Raw genomic sequence first — 12,763 nt, 5'->3', positions numbered from 1 at the left:
TCGGCTCTAGGATATCAGAGCTGCCCTCTGTTCCTGGGGCCTCAGGACCTGGCCTTCTGCGTGTTTTCCGGAGGCTTCCACTCTCACCATTCCCATCGCAGCTTCCCCAGGGTGAGGAGGGGTTTCAAGTTTCGGATGTCTCGGGCTTATGGTGGCGTCTTGAGCAATATCTTCCCCAAAGCAGTGGGGGTCATAGTCTTGCAGACCCCCAGAGCCCAGCCTGCCTCTGAAGTTGAACAGCCCTTGCCTGAGAGCAGCAGGCTGTTGGGGGGCCGCCTTGTCTCCCCCTGCAGGCCCGGGGTGTCCAGCCCTTTCCAGGCTGTGTCCCGCAGACAGGACCAGGGCTGGAGGGGGCTGAGTCTGAGGCCTGTGCTGGCCCTGTGGGCTCCGGCACCTGACCTCTCCAAGCCCCGTCTGGAATATGGGGCGATAACCTGCCCTCTTTAAGGGGTCGGTCAGATGAGACAGGCTTGGGGGGCCGGGCCGGTGCAGGGGTGGTGGTAACTGATGCTGGAGGGTCCCTGAGGGCTGGGCCCTAGACCACCCCCCGTGGCCCCCTCTAGGCCATTGCTCCTGGAAATGGGCGCCTCTCCGCTGGGCTCCCCGAGTTCTGAAGCTGAAAGGGAGGCTGGAGACTGCTGCCCTGGCCCCTGAGGCCCACAGAGCGGGCTCCCCCAGTGTCCCATCTCTGCTTTAGCTACTGAAGTGAATTCTACAGCAAATGGGTCCCCATTTCTCTCCTTTGGGTAAAAGTCCCAGAGTGAAAGAGGTGGCAGCGTGTTTTAATGGGAAATCCGTGTCTCCCCACATAAGTAGTGAGGACAGAGGCTTAGAGTACAGCCCCCCAAAAGGGCAGCACGTTGTTTGTCGCCCATGGATGCCAGTCTGAAGGTTGTCCCGGGCGCGTGGCGTCTCCCCCGGCAGTCCCTTCTGGTGTCTGTTTTGTTCAGGCCTCACCACTCTAGGCAGGTCTGGAGGGGCGCCTGGAGGTTGTCACTACGTGGCTCCCCTTGGCCCTGCCGTGAGGGCGCCGTGTCTACACCCGGGCCCCACAGGTGTGTGGTGCGGGCTCGGATCCAGGCCCGGATGCCTGTGTTCTGAAGGTGTTGGGGTCCGCGCAGAGCAACCTCGCCTGTCGGCCCTTTGCTGTCGGCTCTCTGCTCCAGACCCCAGGCGGGACGGCCACGGGGAGCTGGGCTGCACACTTTCCCCCAGGCATGAGAGGACCCTCAGGCCTTGGGGCTCAGTGTGGGTGTCAGACCTGGGCTCAGAGGATGGCGCCCAACACCACCAACAAGGTGGGGGCATCGGGGCCACCCTGCATGCAGCCTCAGGAGGGACCTGCAGGAGGCAGTGCCCCCACTCCAACAACCAGACCCGTCTCTCCCGAAGGGGTTTCGAGGTCCCCGCCCCGCAGGCCCTGAGCAGCAATGGGCTGGTTTCACCTTCTACGAGGTCCCACAGATAGGGGGCAGGGTGTCCCAGTCTTCAAGGGGCTCCACATGGCCTCATCCAGGCCAGGCCAAGGGCCCCGACGGTTCCCGCAGGATGAGGGAGGGGTCTCAAGGGCCGGCCTGGGGGCTAGAGCATGCGGGTCTCGATTTTTAGCAGTGGAATCCTTTTTCTAATAAAACTTCGCAGTGGACCCCACGTGAGAAACAGGAGAGGCCGCCTGAGTGAGTGGGCTGCTGCAGCCCGTGTCTGATCTCCTGGGCCCCCTCTCCCGTTGGCCCCGTCTGCAGCCCCTCTTAGTCCCCGGGTTCATGAGGGCTCCCCCCGCTGGCTCTCCTCCCAGCCCAGCCTTCCTGCCCAGGGCCCAGGGTGGGGGTGAGCGGCCGCGGCCGCCGTCAGAGCCGCAGGAGGCAGCGGTAGCAGGTGACGGCCACGTGCCGCAGGCGCAGGATGAGGACGAGGAGCCGGGCGCGGAGGTCCTCGAGGGCCAGCGCGATGGGCTTGACCCGGCTGCAATACAGGCCGAGCACCAGCAGCAGCAGCACACACACGGACAGTCGCAGGAGCAGGGAGCTGCCTCGGGGCCGGGGCCGGCTGGACGCTGGGGGAGGAGGGGGCCCCGGTGAGTCCCTGCCCCTGTGCCTGACCCCGCAATGAGGACCCTGTGGGGCTCCGCTCCCTCCTCCCTGCAGGGCGGCGGGGAGGCTGCGGGGAGAGCCAGGCTCATCCCGATGGTGGCACCGCGGCTCTGCCCTTCGGGGTGGGGTCCCTGGGTTGACTCCCATGCTCGCGTCACTGCCCGGGGCCTCTGCTGGTGCCACATGGCCTCTATGCAAGGACCCTGCGCTGCTCCCCCACTCAGGGACCCCGACTGAGGGAGCTGCCCTGCTGGGGTGGGGGGCCCTGTTGGAGCTGATGGGGGCTCTGAGGGTGGCCTGGGGCTGGGCCCACACTGGGCATTGCATGTGCGGTGCGGGTGAGGGTCCCTGGCGGAAGTGGGGGGCTCAGAACTTACCCTTGGTGGTGACGGTGGGCTCCCTGCTGGCGATGTCTGGGAAGGAGAACTGAGAGTGGACTCGGGCAGCGGGGGCTCCCCGCTGGGGGGGCACACGGCCGCAGCCTGCCAGGTGCCACCCAGAGCTTCTCATCTCAACCTGCCCACCCAAAGGACCCTGAGATGGGGCTGTGTCACACACAGCTCCCACAGGGTCCTGACCGGGCTGGGCCGTCCACACCTCCCCCAGTCGGCCAGTCTGCTCGGGGCCACCCAGCGTTCTGACCCCACCTCGCTGCTTGGGGTTCAGCCTGCCAGAATGTGGAGCCCCAGACGCTGCTCTCAGAGCCTGTGGGAGCCTGGGGCATGGTGACCCCACAGGCAGCCTGCGGGGAGGGGACCGTAGGGGTCGTGGGTCCAGAGGCGAGGGGGCTGGCACTCGGGGAGGGCTGGGGAGGGTCCACCAGTCCCGTCCCACCTGCACAGCTCACTGGGGGACCCCAGACCTCCCCCTGCCCGACTGGTGCCTGGTCCTCCATCTGCAGACCTCTGTGACCAGGGCTGTTGGGAAGCTCCTGGTGGGGGGCGGGCGGGTGCTGAGACATGCTGGGGGCGGGGCGGGGGTTGAATCCTGGGGAAGGAGGAGCAGGTGAGGAGGCTGCAGGAGGCACCGGCTGCCGCGAGAGGAGCTGGCGCCTGGACCCGACAGTCATGACGGGCCATCCAGGGAGATGCTGCCGCGGATCAGGGCCGTGAGGTGCATCCACAACTCGGGAGGACTTGGGAAGCGCCTCTCTTGGGGGGCCGTGGCAGAGAGAATCTGAGATGCCCCCACAGTTCTGCCCCACACCATGCTCTCCTTTGTGTGGTCCTCTCCCCCTAGTGGGGGAGGGGGCACCTGTGACTCGCTTCTACCCAACAGAATATGGCAAAGGGGAAGGACTCTGCAGCCATAATGAAAATTGCTGAGCAGTCAACTTTGAGTCCATCGAGAGGGAGATCATCTCAGGTGGGCCTGACCTAATCAGGCGGGCTCTTTGAAAAAGAGCGTCTGAAGGTCAGAGCCAGTTGGCCACTGGCCTCGAAGGTGGTGCTGCATGAGTTCCACAGCTGCAAGGACATGAATTCTGCAAATAGCCCCAGGAGCTTGGAACGGGGCCCTGAGCCTCAGATGAGGCCCAGCCCTGGCCCACACCTGGATGGCAGCCTTATGAGACCCTGAGCAGAGGACCAGGGACAACCATGCCCAGATGCCTGACCCCTGGGATTGCTGAGAGAATAATGTGGGTGTTTGGAAGCTAAGTTTGTGGTGGTTTGTTATACAGCATGGCTAGCTGATACAGGGGCTGTGCCCCATGGGCAGGGTGGGAGCAGGAATGAGGTGGCCCAGGGGAGGGGAGGGCAGGTGGTGGTGAGGGGGCTCTGGGGGAAGGGGCATCAGGACGCTGGGGTTGGGAGAGCTTGGGAAGGGGTGGTGAAGGCGGAGGGGGTGGGAGGGGCTGAGGGGCCCTGAGAAGCTTCGAGAGCTGGAAGGGAGAGCGGCCGGCGTTAGCCAGGTCTGGGGCTGCTCTGGTTATGTTATGCCAGCTGCTGTCGGTTGACTGTCACTCTGTCCAGGCCAACCCCACAGGCCCAGGTTTTATTAGGGTTATGCCTATGAGGATAGGACAGGTGACAGTGGTCCTTCCAGACCCTCCGTGAGGTCCTGGGATGCAGTGTCCCCTGGTCCCCGGCCCCCGGCCCCGGGTGGGCCTGCCACGCCCCTCTTACAGTGGACAGCCACCTCCAGGGGCTCGTGGAACCGCACGTGCCTCGAGGTCCTCTGTGGCTCAGTCCCCTGGCCGCGGCGCCCCCTTGGGCTTCGTCTCAGGATGGAGGAAGGGCACGTCCTGTCGTCCTCCTGGGACTGGGATGGGAGCAGAGGGAAGCGGGCAGGAGTGAGCTCCTCCCCCCGGCCGCGGGGGCTGGAGACAGGCTGCCTGGGCCAGGATCCCTGCCACCGCCTCTCGGTTTACAGAGAGGGACGTGCTGTGGGGGACCAGACGAGTGTGAAGACCCCCTGCAGGCCTGCCCTCAGCCCCCCGTTCCAGCCCCAGCCTGCTGGGCTGACCCCCGGGGCTGCCCCTGGGTGGGGAGGACTGAACAAAGCCACCAGGGCAGGTCACAATCAGATGGTGGTGTTAGTGGTGCCACCGACGTGGTCAGTGACCTGGCGGGCCGGGTCTCCTGTCCTGCCTCTGCCCCTCACCGACCCCGATAGGGTCGGTAATAGTTTGCACGTGTCAATCATGACGACGAGGATGGTAGCGGCTAACATCCGTGGAGGGCTGTCTCGTACCGAGCTGCCATACAAAACCTCATGGGGTCCCGGAACACCCTGCCCGGGGCCTCCTCTGTGCCAGGCACCGAGGGATCTGAGCACGAGACCCCAGGCTGGGAGGGCAGAGCCTGGACACGTGTCTGCCCAGTGGCCGCCCTCCCACCACTCCGAGGGTGGAAGGTGGAGCCGGGAATAACCAGATGGCTCTGAGCCTCAGTGTGCCCGTCTGTAAAATGTGACAACAGGCTGTTCTGAGCGAGAACGCCTGTGAGCCGGGCCGTCTTGGGCTGGGGGCGGCTGGCTGCACAGAGCCTGCTGCTGGCCTTCTGGGCGCCGTCGTCCCGCTCCTCCTGTGCTTGGGCCCAGCTCCGTGGCCGTCTCTTCCCCTCGGCTGCCACACCAGTGCCTGTGGCCTGCCCCGGCCCAGCAGCAGCTTCAGAGGCTAGGTCAAGACTTGGGGTCTGAAGTCGGGGCCCCACCTGCTCCTTTCAGAGCCCCTGTTGTCTCCCTTGCCCTCCCTCTACTGTGCCCTGCCCTGTCCCCCACCTAGACTGTCCTCGCTGCATGCTGACTACCTCCCGGTCCTCCTCTCCCCACCCCCTCCCCGCTCCAACACCTTCCTCCCTCGGCTGCCAGGGCAACCTTGCCAGAGAGGCCTCCAGACTTGCTGCTATGCTCCAGAACCCTGCACGGCTCCCACTTCTTCTGCCTCCACCCGCCACCTCTCCCTGCCCCTGGGACTTCCTGGTCCGGCCCCTCCTGCTGCTTGCACGCAGTACCCTCACCCTCAGCCCTGGCCCAATGCCATGCACCTTTGGTCATGCTGCACCTCACCCTGGGGGCCTCTGACCCTCTCTATGAGACCAAAGCTTTACAGTGCCACTCCGCGACTTCCCCTCTCCGTTCCCAAGGCTGAGGACAGCTCAGGGCAATGGCAGGGATCCAGCCTCCCTTTTCTCTTCCCCCCTCCCCACCCCCAGTGGAAGCCCAGCTCCTGGAGCCGGGTGTGCTCAGCCCTGCCACCCGGGGACCAGGGCCTGCTTGGGACCCTGCCTTACCCTCCCCACCCTGGGCATCGCGGTGCCTGGAGCGGCCTCCTCATTCTTTCTGGTCTGATGTGGCGTCTCTGGCCGGGAGTCGGGGCTCAAGGTTTGTGCTGTAGTCCTCATTTACTGGAACATGGTCCTAAGATGAGCACAGACATCATTCATTGCACAGGCAACACTCGTCAGAAAAAAGTAAAAGGAGGAGGAATTCCCCGCAGGAAGCCGAGCTGGCCTCCCGGCCTCCATCGGCCTCGCCCTGGAGCATGCACCATTCTCCCTCTGACGCTTCCAGCACAAAGAACCCTGAACCCGCTCAGAACTGCTCTTGCCAGCAGCTGCCCTGCTGCCACTGTCTTCCTAGTTTCCAGCTCTCACGGCTGCGTAATACTCCAGGGGCTGTGTCCTCAGTGACAGCCACCCTCCAGGCCGGTGTTCAGGAAGCTTGCATTTTATTACTGTCACTTGCAATGTTTTGATGTCACAAATTAGGCTGCAATGAATATTTCTGCTTCCTCCTCTCATGGGGGAGGCTCCAGGAGTGATGATGGAGTGGAGGGCAGGGCATTGTCGGGGCTCAGAGGGGGCTGGGAAAGGCTTCTGCGAGGGTCACGCCCACTGTGTGGGGCTGCAAGGGGTGAGGCCCGTCCCTCGGGCATGCCCGACTCTGTCTCTCTGTCTCTCCCTCTCTGCCTCTCTCTGTCTCTCTGCCTCTCCCTCTCTGCCTCTCTCTGTCTCTCTGCCTCTCCTTCTCTGCCTCTCTCCCTCTTTCTGTCTCTGTCTCTCTCCCTCTCTCTGCCTCCCTCCCTCCCTCCCTCTCTCTCCCCGTTTAAATTGCTTTCTAGCTAGGTGTGAGGGGCACCTCCTGCTGTCTTCTCTGAGCCTGTAATCGCTGAGGGGCTGTGCATCCCTACCGCCCGTCACTAACTGCAGCCCCTCTGGTGTGGATTCTCTTTCACCCTTTGAAGGGTCCTTGTCTTTTGAGACCTCCTCCATCCCACTTCGGGTGACCCCGCCGGGCACCTGTGAGGGGAATCCAGGCATGGAGCGTCAGTCCTCTGAGGGCCCTGGGGGGTGACAGGCCCAACCCCCTCATTGTACACGTGGGGAAATCGAGATCAGAGATGGCCATGTGGCGAGGCCAATGCTGGGGAGCACGGCCAGGTCCTCCGTGCCCCCCTCCCCCCAGATAACGAGGGGGCGGTACAGGCGCCTCCTCATCCCCAGCCCCAGGCTCGTGCAGGGGTCCCTGGTCTGGGCCCTTGGTGGACATTCCCTGCTCTGTATAGGGCACGTTTGCATATTATGAGGCACGTCCCTGCCTTCCATCCATCCTTCAAGGACACTGTGCCCCTGAGGGCTGGGAAGGGGGCTGCGAGTGAGGGTCCTGCACCGTCCCCAATGCAACTCCTTCGGGGCCACCCCAAATGGAGCGAGACTGCCTCACGGGGTGAGCAGGGGGAGGGCTGCAGGGAGGGGCCGGGTTTGGGTGAGGGTGGTGGTGGCCCCGGGGCGGCCACACACTCTTCCGCCTGGGAAGGAAGAGGCTGGCTGCACCCCTCGATCCCTCGGGGGGCATAAATAACGCGGATGAGCAGAGCACCCCATTAACCACGTCTGTGTGAGCCTGGACCAGCTCAATGATTTCAGAAGGAGCAATTTCCTCCTATCGCAGCATTGGGGTTTTTATTGTAAATGGGGTTGTGGAAGGAGCTAGGCAGGAGGCGGGAGGCTGGCCCGTCTGCAGGACTGGTTTTCAGGAGGGCAGCAGGCCCGGACCTGCCTTCCAGCTGAGGAAACGCCTGAGGGGCTGAGGACTGGCTGAGCCACCAAGCAGGGACCTCAGGCCAGCACCTCGGCGTCACTGTCAGCAGCGCCCAGCTGTTGAGCCCCTGCTGGGCACCCTGGGCCTGGGTCTACCCCAGGGGCTATGGGACGATGTGCAAGTATGTGTGTGCGTGTGAGTGTGCACACATATGTGAGCACGTGTTTGTGGGAGCGAGTGTGCATGTGTGACTGCACATGCATGTCAGTGTGTGCGTGCACGCTTATGTGCATGTGTGAGGTGTATGTGAGTATGTATGGAGTGTGCACACACATTTGCGTGTATTTGTGTGGCAGTGAGTATACTTCTGTGTGTGATTGTGTGCATGTGTGTGTGAGTGTGCATGTGTATGTGGAGCCTGTGTGAGTGTGTATGTGTGGGGAGGGTGTGACTGCATATGCATATATGTGTGTGTGTACATTTGCACACTAGTGTGCGTGCCCTTGTGCTTGTATGCACATGTGTGCAACTGTGTGTCTGCATGTGTGAGTGTGAATGTGCCTGTAGGCATATGTGTGTGCATGTGTGTGACTGGGTGCATGCGTGTATACCTTGTGTGTGACGGTGTGAATGTATGGTGTGTTTGTGTGTGTCCCTGGCAGTCACCCAGCAGGGTAGCTTGGTGATTCCAGTGCCGGCAGCCTGCTGGGTACAACCAGCTGCATCCTGTGCCTTGTGTGGCCCTGTGTGGTCTTGGGCAATCTCTTGACCTCTCTGTGCCTCAGTCTACTAGGCTGTAAGATGGGAATACTCACAGCAGCTTCCTTCGCGGGATCTCCCCAGGGTGAGTGAGGCAGCACGTCAGGGCTTAGAAGCAAGCCTGGACGGTGCCTGTGCTCGGTGACCTTGGCCACCGTTGTTATTATTCTGGGACAGGGTGTGACTTTGCACAGAGCCTAGGACGGTCTGTCCCATGTGTGGACAGTGAGCACTTCCTGTGGGATGTCCCCTTTCCCCTGCTGGGCCTTCTCAGGCTGTGTCCTTCATCTGGGCCGTTCTCTGCTCCCAGGTGGCCCCCCCAGCCCCGCCCCCTCAGCAGCCTTGCTCAGGCTCCAGCTTCCCCTTAAGGGTCACTTCCTCCGAATGGAAGCAGGGCCTTTGCTGATCCCAGGACTGGCTTGAGCCTTGGGCTCTGTCCTTTGGCTCAGTGACCTCAGTCAAGAGGGGTGACCGCCTTGGGCCTCAGTTTCCCCACCAGAAACACGGGAGGAGGGTGTGGTTCTGGCACACTCAGCAGGTGAATTCTACTCTGGGTGGCACTGCCTCTGGCCACCCCCCACCCCCAGCCCCAGGACTGGACGGCCGAAGGCCGAGCACAGGACCCGCGTAGGGGCAGGAGGCCTCGGGCTCTGGCAGGGACAGTGTGTAACAAGAGTGCCCTTCCCTCCAGGCGGCTGTGACCGATAGGTGATAAAGGGTGGAAAATAGCTCCAGGCCTGGGGCCTGCAGAGTGTCAGCACGTCCCGCTCCGGGGAGGGCGTGCCCTCCGGGGCAGGCCTTCTCAGACCCCTCTAACCTCTCTAGAGAGAGGGGCACGGCGCTTCCTGGGGGGGTGGGACAGAACGGGACCCCAGGCCCGCCAGGGCTCAGCACCTGGGTAGGGACTGGGTCTGCTGGACTCTGGAGCCTGAGCTCAGAGCCCAGGGCTGCCCAGCGTCATCTCTGGGTATGGTCCTGTCTGGACGGGCCTGCTGCTCAGGGGTGCGCCAAGAGGGCCCCAGGCCCAGGCTCTGCCACAGGCCTTCCCTCGGGCTCCAGGCCAGGCCGGCCCCAAGGGACACTGGGTGGGGGGCCTCGGGCTCCTGCCCCCTTTCCAGGAGCAGAGGTCTGGTTTAGGGCCTGCATCCACAAGACCGCCCCCCCTCACCCCCATCTGTGGGGTTTGGCGGAACGCCCTCTCCCTCGTCCTCCCTCTCTCCCTCCCTCCGCCTGCATCTTGGCTTGAAGCCTTTGGGCCATGGTGACGGCACCGAGAAGCCCAGCGGCCCCACCAAGGCTGGGTGCTCCAGCCCAGCTCTCTGCCCGGCCGGCGGCTCCCACTGGCCTCCAGGGCCGTGTGAGGCAGCCTGGGTCGGCTCTCGCCAGGTCAATGCCTCGGATAATGCAAGCCCTGGGGTCCGGCCACCTGTTCTGCCACCTACCCCAGCCCCATCTCTCGGTGACGCCACTCACTGGGCTCCCCACCTCCTCCTGGGCCAGGCTGTCATCACCTGTGTGCCCTGTCCACTCTCATGTGCCCTGCCTGCCCCATGCCTGCCCACACGCTCTGACAGCTGGTGTGCCTCCGTCCTCCCCAGGGTCGCTCTGAGACCCCCAGAGCAGTGCCTGCCGTGCCGGGGAGGGGCCCTTCCTCAGCTCTGACCGTGGGGCTGGCAGCTGGGTTAGTGCCCACGCCTGCTCCCTGCCACTCCTCACACCCTGTGCTGTGCCCCTTCACCTTCAGGGCCCCCAGGGCTCAGGGGACTGAGGAGCTGCCGAATCTCACAGCCCTCAGGAGGCAGACAGCCTCACCCCGGCCTGGCAGGTCCCGGAGCCTGAGCAGAGCCCAGCTGGCTGCTGCTGCTGTCCTGCTGCCCGGGACGCCTCCTCCAGAGGTCCCCAGCCAGGGGAAGGCGGGAGGGCCACGCTGGGACCTCGCCGGGGAGAGGCTGGAGCTCAGAAGCCCCCTCGTCCCCATACACACCCCCCCACATGTACACACGCACCATACATATCCCACTTGTACACATGCATCACATACGTGTGCATCATCACATATGTGCACTCACACACACACACTCACTCACACACACTTGCGCTGCCCCGGCCCACCTGGGCTCCTGCAGGTGACGCGCCTCGCTCGGGTGAGCTCACCACCGCCGGCCAGCAATCCGCTGGCCATCAGAGCCTGGAGCAGAGTGGGAACTGGAGCTGTCAAGGCTCACAGGCCAGCTGAGAAGTTTCCATTACAGCTACGGGGCAGTGGCCTCAGCAGCCCTGAGGGCCCGCTGCCCTGTTGCCCTCTGGACAGTCCGGCCTCAGAGGAGGCTGTCACCGCGGGGCTTGGTGGCCCCGGGGGGTGTTTGACCTCCCCCTCCCTGGAGCAGCTTGGCTGGATTAATGGGGAGAAGACCTGCAGGCTGCGCCTTCTCCAGAAAAGGAGACGGGAGGCTGTGGACACCCCCACACTGGCCTCCCCTTGGGAGGGCGGGGAGCAGAGTGAGGCCGGCGGGCTCCAGAGAAGGGCTGGCCGCTCCCAGCCCAGCACTCCCAGCCGGGAACGGGCTGGCAGCTCCCCAGATAACACGTATTTCTGATTAAGCAAGAGGAGAACTCCTGGGGAGGCCCTGCCGGGCTGACCGCTGGCTCAGTGGGCTGCTGCCGGGCCGGGAGGGGGTGCAGGAGCAGGAGCTGGCCTGGTGGCCCCCGAGACCCCTTCCCGTGCTGGGATTCGCAGCCCACACGTCTTTGGGTGCATTTAGGACGGGGGCAATTGCGGGGCCAAGTGACACCTGCGTGTCTGCTGGGTGCAGAGGGACACCCTAGAATGGGCGACAGCAGACCTCAGCCTCCAGAGCCCCCGGCAGATGGGGGCAGGTGGACCCCTCCCAGACCCTGGCCACAGTGAGACCCGGGCGGGTCACTCAGCCCTTGTTCCAGTCCCCTGCGTAGAACAGGGGTCCTTTGCGACCATCCCGAGGGCTGTGCAGGTGGAGACGATGTGCTAACCCTCCTGGAGGCAGCTGCACGCAGCAGGCACCACATGAACACACGGTGCGTCCTGAGCCAGAGGGGCGCCCCACGCGCACAGCGGGCCAGGGTGGGGAGTCCTTCTGATTAAGTCAGCTCAGCACAAGGCTCGTTCCCTGGGGATTCCCCAACATTGTGGCCTGGTCTCCAGGGTCCCCAGTCCCAAGGCCATCCCCTGCTGGGCTCGGCTGCGACAGGGGCTTTGGGCAGGGCTTGCTGGAGTCCACGCTGACACTGCTGCCCAGGCCGCGGCCTCTGCAAAACACCGAGAACCCTGGCTCTGGGGACTTCCGATGGGACTGCGCTTGGCTCATCTCTGGGCCAAGCTTGGAGAGACCGGCGCTCCAGCTTCTGGCTAAATTGGCCAGGTTTCCCACTTTGCCCGCAGCCAGCCAGGCATGAGGCAGGAGTGGGGTGGAAGGGCTGGCCCGTTGGGTCAGGCCTGGCTGCTGGGCAAAGGCTCAGAGTGCCAGGGGCCCAGACATCACTGAGTTCACCCGCCATCCCACTGTTCAGACGAGGCATGAGGTTTGGGGAGCTAGGTCTTCTGGGGTCACCATCGGCCCTGGTTTTCCTGGGACCCTGCCCATTTTTGCACTGAAAGACCACATCCCAGGTAACGGAATGGGTGGCTCTCCAGCCCCTGTCCAGGGCCACAGTGTGCTCTGCCCGGCCTTAGTCCACTGCTGGCCCACCTGCCTGTCCGCCCGTGGCAGGTTCTCCAACATTGGGAATCTCCCCCCTCTGACAGATTCATCCCCAAATGGGACCTGAGTGTCCACCTGTTCCCCTGAGCTGGGATCTCACCTGGCTCACTCCAGGGTCCGTGAGGGACAGTGACAGCTGGGCTCTGTGGCGTCCCCCACTGGGCACAGTCCAGCACGATCCTGGCCTGGTCTCAGCCAGCAGCGCCCCTCCTGTCCCCTGGAGAGGCCGGCCCTGGGACACACAGGAGGACGGGGCCGAGTCCGCCCAACCTCCCAGTGCTCTGGTCTGGAGGTGCTGCCCACCTGCCTGCAGGCCAATCTGTGGCCGGCCCACGTCCCCGCCCCAGGCCCCTCTGCCAGGTTGCAGAGCTCGGCCAGCTGGTGAGGACGGAGCTATAATTACCTCTCCCCTTTGGCAGAAATAGCAGCAACCCCGTGGACAGGCCACTGGCCTCGGCGTGGGAGAGGATGTGGCCGCTTCCCAGGCCCCAGCGTACTCCAGGCCTGCGGGTGAGACGAGGGTTGGTGCCCCCTCCCTGTCCCCTGGCCGACGTGCATACTCCGGGCCAGCTCCAGAGCTGCGCAGCCCTCAGAAAACCCCCAGATTGCAGTCAGAGGCAAAGTGTGTCGGGGGAGCAGGAGGGTGGGCGATGGGGGGGCTGGACCTGGACAGGGCGGAGGCTGTCGGGGGGG

At 64.1% G+C, this 12,763-nt stretch overlaps 1 protein-coding gene across 6 annotated transcripts; it reads right to left on the bottom strand.

Annotated features, from left to right (window-relative positions):
• Positions 1-761: 761 nt before the first annotated feature.
• On the bottom strand, positions 762-12,484 carry C25H14orf180 (chromosome 25 C14orf180 homolog). Of its 6 annotated transcripts, none has more exons than XM_008528381.2 (5): positions 12,171-12,484; positions 5,825-5,951; positions 4,217-4,352; positions 2,468-2,503; positions 762-2,053 (listed from the first exon to the last, which is right to left on the bottom strand). In XM_008528381.2, the coding sequence occupies exons 2-5, from the start codon at positions 5,933-5,935 to the stop codon at positions 1,848-1,850; spliced, it is 489 nt and encodes a 162-aa protein (XP_008526603.1). In that variant the 5' UTR covers positions 5,936-5,951; positions 12,171-12,484; the 3' UTR covers positions 762-1,847. The 6 variants fall into 6 exon arrangements, with proteins under 6 accessions (XP_008526603.1, XP_008526605.1, XP_008526604.1 ...); XM_008528383.2 differs by having other exon boundaries at positions 5,834-5,951; positions 12,171-12,425; XM_008528382.2 differs by lacking the exon at positions 12,171-12,484 and adding an exon at positions 10,446-11,618.
• Positions 12,485-12,763: the final 279 nt, after the last annotated feature.

The sequence above is a fragment of the Equus przewalskii genome, chromosome 25 (genome assembly GCF_037783145.1).
Source record: "Equus przewalskii isolate Varuska chromosome 25, EquPr2, whole genome shotgun sequence".
NCBI lineage: Eukaryota > Metazoa > Chordata > Mammalia > Perissodactyla > Equidae > Equus > Equus przewalskii.
Note: the sequence above shows the minus strand (reverse complement) of the source record. Positions and strands in the feature narration are given on the sequence as shown.

Bases quoted from the DNA above. Each gene is read 5' to 3' on its own strand.
- C25H14orf180 (XM_008528381.2), bottom strand. From the start codon at position 5,935: ATGAGGACTACAGCACAAACCTTGAGCCCCGACTCCCGGCCAGAGACG. The intron at 2,504-4,216 runs GTAAGAGGGGCG...TCTCCTTCCCAG, and splicing joins CCTGGAGGTGGCTGTCCACT to ACATCGCCAGCAGGGAGCCC. The intron at 2,054-2,467 runs GTAAGTTCTGAG...CTCCTCCCCCAG, and splicing joins GCCCACCGTCACCACCAAGG to CGTCCAGCCGGCCCCGGCCC.